We start from the raw sequence: 8328 nt of genomic DNA, 5'->3' as shown, positions 1-8328 counted from the left end.
TGCCTAATTTTGGTTGCTGGGCATCTAAAACTGCGAACAAATATATTTGTAGGGTACAACGTATGACTGTATTGATGGTCGGGATACCGAACCGTCACCACTGGTTGCGCGACACGCGTTGGTTGATGACTGCGTTGGTTTTGACACGTCAGAGGTGTGGCGGTGGGGACCACTCCTACGTAGGACAGAAACAAAATACAGCTAAACAGCACGCTGTTGATGTCATGCGTTTCCTGTGTAACAGAACAGAAACTCCTTTCCTGTCCAGCTCATCAATTCGTTCGAGTTCGGAGTAGCAGATTTGTTAATGTATTATCAGTTGATTAAGGGTATATAATATGTGAATCAGAGAATAAATTAAGCGTATATAATATTTTAATTACATGTACATAATTTAGACTATGATTCACAATATAAAATGTAGACTCTGATCCACGATATACCAATAGACAAAATTGTTAATATTGCCAAACCTTTTTGGATAATATATAGGCCCATAGATGGTGAAACCAATTGTTGTATGGTGGACTATGGCCCACAAACCACTATGTGGGTTGTTAGGCCGTGGAACCAGGTCCACCTTGCAAGGTGGACCTGGATCTACATTCACATACACTATACTCTACATTCATATACACTATACTTTACATTCACACATTACAGGATTATATGTTTAGTAAATATACTCTACATTTACATACACTATACTCTACATTCACAATTTGTAAACTCCACATTCACACATTCAAAACTCTATATTCACAAGTCCTATACTCCACATTCACAACTTGAGAACTCCACATTCACACATTACAGGGCTACAAGTTGCTAGAACTTCTTAACTCTATTACAGATTCACACATGCATAACTCTACATTCACGATTTCTATACTCCATATTCACAATTTGAAACCTCCACATTCACACATTTCTGGGCAACTCTACATTCACACAATCATAAATCTACATTCACGATTTCTATACTCTACATTCACACTTTGAAACCTCTACATTTACACATTTTTGGACAACTCTATATTCAGCAATATGTTTACTAATTAAAAAAAAAAAAAAAAAAGAGACAAAAACGACGTAGTTTTGGACCTGACCTGGGTCCACAACATTATTTGCCCCACTATGTGAATCATGGTATAATATAATGGTTTGTTTTTTTATTTTTTTATTTTTATTTTTTGTTAATGTATCACGTTATAGATATGTATATTGTCAAATAAAATTGTAGTAGAATTAAAATAATACTTTAGTGTTGCTATAATGAAACTAGTGTGTAGAAAATGAAACTAAAAAAATAGAGCTAATGCAATAAAGTATATTGTCAAATGAATCTGAAGTGCAATTAAAATGATACTTCACGTTGCTATAATTAGACTAGTGTGTGTGAAAATGAAACTAAGAACATAACATATATTGTCAAATGAACCTGAAGTATAATTAAAATGACGATACTTCAGTGTTACTATTTTGTAGGGGACTGGCCAAATGGTTTGCTCCATTCACATGAGTGGGGACCGAACTCCCAACCTCATGCTTAAGGGACAAGATGCTGAATCACCACGCCAATCATGTTGGTTGCTTCAGCATTACTATAATAAAACATGTGTGTATGAAAAATGAAACTTAAAAACGTAACTCATGTAATAATGTGTATTGTCAAATGAACATGAATTATAATTAAAATGATACTTCAGCATTATTATAATGAAACTAGTGTATGTGGAAAATGAAACTAAAAAAACAGATCAAGTTCATGTCAAATGAAATCGATGTGCAATTAAAATGATATAATTTTGTTTTACTTCATGATCGATTCACGTGCACGCTGCTACATGGACCATGCTTTATAGTAAACTTTGCCTGGTGAAACAAGTTTGAGCTCAAGTTTTTGTTTTTTTTTTTTTTGTTTTTTTGTTTTGTTTTGTTTTGTTTTGTTTTGTTTTTTTAAGAAAACAAAACAAACATAGAAGCTATCATTATTGGGAATCAAAAAATTGTAAATACTAGGGGTAACAAGGAAGTCTTGGACTAGACTGAGAGGCCACACCCTCAGTAAGGAAATATGGTTCGTTGTTCTTTTAATATGGAGAATATGGATTCTAATATATTCAAAGTGTGAAGTAATATAACTCTATTTTTGATAATAAGACTAATATAAGAAGTCATAGATCTTTATAGATATTATTGGACAATATTTATAAGTGACAAGCTTTATAATAGATTAATCAATAGAATAGTGATAAGTAATGTATAGTTGGATTTATTGCATTTTTTGATAATTTAGAAATGGATAATGAAGAGATCATATTACACTGAAACGGGAGATGAAAGGTAAGACGATGAGATGCTCACTCGTCAATGTGCCGGGTGCTAAGAACTAAGAAAAAGGTCGACATCTTTCTCTAACAACATAACTTATGGTTATTTACTAGTGTACGAGCATTTAGGACAGATTGATCAGTTGAAACACATCTCACAATTTACTTCATTTACCAATCTCTAAATTATGAGTGGTTAAAAATCCTTAAGTTTGACATTCAAATTTATAACTTATAGTTATTGTCACTTAAGTTACAAATATGAAATGAAAAAAGTAAAACACTGTAGTATTATTTATTTGAAGGCAAAAACTTGTGTATGTGAGACCGTCTCACGGATCCTTGTTCCGTAAAACGGGTCGGACCAAAATTAAATGTAATATTTATACTGAAAAATATAATATTAATCAATAATAAATTAAAGTTACATGTATGAAAAAATTTTGATATAAAAGTATTACATTTTTCTCCAAAAGTGTTACATTTAATTTTCTAAGTAACAAACACTTGCCAACATTACTTATAAGGAAAATTGTAATACTTTTGATAAAAATGTAATACTTTTACATTTTATGTAAAAGTATTATTTTTTTTCAAAAGTATTACACTTTTTCTTATAAATAACAAACAATTTATTTCTTATTACTTTATTAGTACTATTATTACATTTTTCAGCATAATCATTACATTTTAATGTTGATCTGATCCAAGCCATACAAGTATGACCCCTTTTTTTGAATTCAATCTCTCTCCTTTTTTTTTAAAAAAAAAATAAATAGCTTTGACCTACTTAACATAAAATTATTGATAGACGTCACTCACACGTACACTCGAACATAAAGTTCTTTCTAAAACAAAAAATATATAGTTTGTCCTCATCTCTGACTAATGGTGAAGAAATTGTATACATAGTGTATGTTGAATTATATGTATGCATGGTGCACTTTCTCAAGAATGTGCACAAATCATTTGAATTACGTGTACGCTTGACTACGGCAATACATGGATTAGATTTTATGTACAAGTTAAAATTTAACATTTTAGTCACTGAATTGGACATGGGAGACTCTATTCTTTAAAGAATTACGAATAATTCAAAATCAAATGTGCAGTTCAAGACAAAGCTAAGGGGATAAATTTCAAGTGTCAAGACCAGATTGAGAGCCTATGACTATAGTGAGCGCATGGGCTAACATGTTCGCTAATTCCGTGAATATATTAGACTCAATTCAATAAATTTTAAATCCAAACTAAGGTTGCTGACTTGATGATCAACCTAGGAGGGTTGGTCTGAGAAGAAGGGGTCTGGTTGACGGTTTCTAAAGTATGGATTTAACGATAACCGTTACAACCATTACAGGTGCCCACTTTGCTTAGGTGAGAGGTCTCAGGTTCAAACCCCAATGTGGGGGCATGGACTCTTTGTAATTTAGTAGATTGAGAAAGTATGTATGAACAGATACTACATTGTAATAGAGTCAATAGTATTAAAAAAAAAATTATTATTAACAAATGTCAATTGAATACGTAATCGACAATGCAATAAGGTCTTAATAAATATATATACTTTTTGATTCTGACTAATATAATGGTGAATAAAGTGTATATATAGTGTTGAATTATATATATGTTAGTATGGTGCACTTTCTCAAGAATGTACACAAAAGCACAAAGCAACTACATACATTACGTGCATATCTTCCTTCAACTTTTCTTAACCTATTTAGGGACATAGGAATATTCTTACCAAAGCTTCCTCCACCTTTCAATAACTTAATCACTATAATCTTTCTTTTTCAAGCTTCTAATTAAAACTATTCTTTGTACCAAACATGATTTCCGAGAAACTACGTACTAATAGAATTTGCAAACCCCTGATATACACCAACACGTTTTTTGTCAAAAACATACATGAAAACACGTACAATACACTTATAAAATTAGAGCGTGTGATGCTACCAAACTGCATTATATTCTTCTTCTAATTTTAACTCTCAAGGGGTGTTTAGTTGGATGGAAAAGTTTTTTCAAGGAAAAAGTTTTTCTAAAGATTGAGGAAAATGTTGTTTGGTTCATTGCATTTGGGAAGTAAAAATGAATTGACATGACTATTATCATTGTGATTCATTCTCAATTATTATTATTATTATTATTATTATTATTATTATTATTATTATTAGAGTTAATTCTATTTTTGGTCCTAGATTTATAGGTGACAATCCACTTTTAGTTATTTTTTATTAGAACACCACTTTTGGTCCTAGTATTATTGTGGTATGACCAATTTTGATCCTTTATCAACAAATCAGTGTAAATATCGTTAAATACAATGACATTTCGGTGTAAATACAATGTTTTCAAAAAAAATAAACATAAAAAATATAACGATTCAACATACTTTGTATAAAAAAAGATTGAAATGTCTTTGTATTTAACGATATTTCAACGATCTTGTTGCTAGAGACTAAAATTGGTCATGCCACAATAATACTAGGACCAAATGAGGATGTTCTAATAAAAAGGGACTAAAAGTGGATTGTCATCTATAAATTTAGGACCAAAAATGGAATTAACTCTTATTAATAATAATAATAATAATAATAATAATAATAATAATATTATTATTATTATTATTATTATTATTATTATGTAGGGGTATATAAGTCTTTATACCCATTATTTCTTACAATTCCAAATCCAACCAAACAATGAAATCAATATTCAGTAATTTCTTTTCCAGCAACCAAACAATGAAATCAATCTTCCTAGTAATTGCTTTACCATTTAATTTCACTTTCATTCCCCTGAAATATTTTTTGCAAATCATACGGGCCCTTAATATTCACATTATTATGTGACAATACTTAATTAGGTTTTTTTTTTTATAAATGAATTGATCAATTCACAAGTAGCCAAATATTTGGGGAAACCCCCAACCAAGTTTGTCGGACGGTCGGTTTGATAATCACAAGGTTTCAATTAAGTTCGACTCTTCGTGAAAGTTATCTATTGGTCTTCTTAGTTTGAGTCGTTTGGTAAGCTAGGGCAACTAGAGCCTAGGTTGGTTTACCTTCTTATGGTCTTTTGCTTGACCGACTATGGTCATAAGGCGTGTTTCACCCAAAACGCACATTTGAATAACCACTACATGCTTTTCCAAAAATCAAAGTAGCCAAATATTAAAAAGGGAAAATAGCAGCATTTTTCATAAATTGAATACATTATTAACAAGTACAACTAAAAATGAGCATGGAATTACATATTATTACACGAACGTGATTTACTAAGTGCACATCTTGAGTGACAGGGAATTTCTGACTTAAAAAAAACATGGAATTAGAATGAATAATTTGCTATTGTACGTAGAAACTTTCTAGGAAACCAACCAATGAATTCAATCAAATTAGAAGAATGAAGAATTCAAGTGTTTATATGTCCTAACAGCGGTATAAAACCGGATCATCTGATCTTTTGAAGCAGCTGACACCCAGTTTTTTTGTTTAATTTGATGAATTGGTCTCTTTCCACCTCCACCATGTTGCTCATAACAGCTTCTGTAACCCTTGTTAAGAGTTCAGACCAATCCCTACAAACATGCAAACAAATTCCCATAAGAAATTAGAATGTAACATAACTAGAGCTTATATTATAGGTAGTTAAACAATAAATTAATAAAATGATATTTTCTCAAATCCAAGAAAAGAGCGAAGAGTTTATATCTCCGAACCCTTTTCTTCCCCTCTTCTAGATAGTATTTCTCGGCTACACACAAGTCTCTCAACGAGATCACCAATGGTAGGTCCTAAGCTCAAGTGAAGAGTCATCCCAAAAGACTTGTCCAAAGTAATTCAATTGGTATATGGTCCATCTTTTGCCAAACCAACTGCTGACTTCATAACCACAAAATTAATTGGACTCTCAATGTAAGCAGTCTATTAGCTTATTTGAGCTGACCAACTATGAACAACTTAAGCTGGTTTAATTTGCCTCATCTTTAAGTAGTGACTGCAATTGCCTCGTAAAAAAAAATGTTACATGCAACTATGCAAGATAATTATACATTTAAACAACTTACCCATGCATGGTATCAAAAGTGATTCCAACGGTGAACTTTGCCTCCTCAAGAGCCCATCTGAATTTCTCCATGTCCTTATTATCTCCATAAACCCTAAAAATGTTGTCCTTAACTGCAAGCTCAGAGGGCTTTACGTCGCAAAAAACTGGAATCACCCTTTTCTTGCTCTCCACCATGAGAGCCAACTCATGCAGGCAAAAATACGACTCACAATACTGCGGCGACAAGATGGCCACCCCAACCCGACAACCTCGTATCGCCGCCTCAATTTTCCCGAACAACTTGTCTCCGGGCTTCATGCTCTTGCTGTCCAAGAACGGCCGGAGCCGGTGCCCCCGGAGGCGGTCGTAAAGCATTCCGGCCACGTTCCGTTTCGTGTCGATCCCCCGGTGATTAATGAACACGTCGCATGGCTCCGCCGGCCGGAAACTCCACCGGTACCGGAGAAGTTGGTTGCAGGCTTTCTTTGAAGAACGTTGCATGGCTGGCTAGCAAATTTGAATATTTTATTCTAACTTTTCAACAGGAAATATATTTTAAATTAAAATTTTCTTTGATTGGATAGGAGTAGATGGCATCAAGATTAGGCTACAAAATAGGTATTTATATAGCATGGGCCATGTGGATCGGCGGTCGGCTTTGAGGAATTGAGGTTTTGCAAATTACTAAGAATCTTCTGGGAGTTTAGTATGGCATTGCTTATTACATAATACGCAGTTGTCAACTGTCAAGTATTCCTCTACCTACACATTGTTAAATGGTAAATTGTCAATTGTTAACTGTAATAGAATTAAAATAATATTTAATGTTGCTATAATAAACTTAGTGTGTAAAAAATGAAATTAAAAAACAAAGCTCATTCAATAACGTATATTGTTAAATGAAACTGTAGTATAATTAAAATGATATATTAGTATTGTTATAATCAAACTAGTATGTGTGAAAAATGAAACTAAAATTCAAAACCATGCAATAACATATATTGTCAAATGAACCTGAGTGTAATTAAAATAATACTTTAATTTACTATAATTAAACTAGTGTGTGTGGAAAATGAAACTACAAAATATAACTTATGCAAACCAACATGGTTGGCGTGGTGGTTCAACACCTTGTCCCTTAAGCATGAGGTTGGGAGTTTGATTCCCACCCACGTGAATGGAGCTCCCCTACCACTTAGTGTGTGCTGACCATTAAAATGACACAAAAAAAATTCATGACATGCATTTTAGTATGTGAATCATGTTTTACTCAATTCCTACCCTTTTAGAAGAATATAATTAAAGTAATGTTTTAACTCAAAGGGTAGTAGGGTACCAACACTAAATTTGAAAGATGTCAGCATGTGTGACGCGGTGTGAGATCATCATACCATTTCCATAAGATATACTCCATAATAATTTTTTATGCATTGACAAGCTAAGTATTATATTTTCATTAATAAATTTCAGAAAGGAGTTAATTCCATTTTTGGTCCTAGATTTATAGGTGGCATTCCACTTTTAGTCCTATTTTATCAAAACATCCACTTTTGGTCCTAGTATTATTGTGGCATGACCATTTTTGGTCCTCCGTCAACAAAATTGTTGAAATGTCGTTAAATAAAAAGGCATTTCGCTCTTCAATTACAGATTTTTTCAAAAAAAATAAACATAAAAATATAGCGGGGTCAACTTACTTTGTATAAAAATGATTGAAAAACCATTGTATTTAACGACATTTCAACAATTTTGTTAACAGAGGACCAAAAATGGTCATGCCACAATAATACTAGGACCAAATGTGGATGTTTTGATAAAAGAGGACTAAAAGTGGAATGCCACCTATAAATCTAGTACCAAAAATGGAATTAACTCTTTCAGAAAGTAAATAATTATCCCGTAACACTTTTCAAGTAATAAAAATATATCATAAAAAAGT

The 8328-nt window shown here is 32.3% G+C and overlaps 1 protein-coding gene across 1 annotated transcript; it reads right to left on the bottom strand.

Annotated features, from left to right (window-relative positions):
* Nucleotides 1–5792: 5792 nt before the first annotated feature.
* Nucleotides 5793–6890, bottom strand: LOC116033380 (disease resistance-like protein CSA1). The gene is made up of 2 exons (XM_031276128.1): nucleotides 6409–6890; nucleotides 5793–5919 (listed from the first exon to the last, which is right to left on the bottom strand). Exons 1-2 carry the CDS (start codon nucleotides 6888–6890, stop codon nucleotides 5793–5795), a joined length of 609 nt encoding a protein of 202 aa, XP_031131988.1.
* Between the last annotated feature and the right edge of the window lie 1438 nt (nucleotides 6891–8328).

This window comes from Ipomoea triloba, chromosome 10, assembly GCF_003576645.1.
Source record: "Ipomoea triloba cultivar NCNSP0323 chromosome 10, ASM357664v1".
In the NCBI taxonomy this organism is placed as follows: Eukaryota; Viridiplantae; Streptophyta; class Magnoliopsida; order Solanales; family Convolvulaceae; genus Ipomoea; species Ipomoea triloba.
This window is presented reverse-complemented; position numbering and strand designations above follow the sequence as displayed.

Excerpts from the sequence above, each read along its gene's own strand:
- LOC116033380 (XM_031276128.1), bottom strand. The coding sequence starts at position 6,890 with ATGCAACGTTCTTCAAAGAAAGCCTGCAACCAACTTCTCCGGTACCGG. Across the intron at positions 5,920-6,408 it reads ACTTTTGATACCATGCATGG|GGATTGGTCTGAACTCTTAA; the intron begins GTAAGTTGTTTA and ends GCATGTTTGTAG.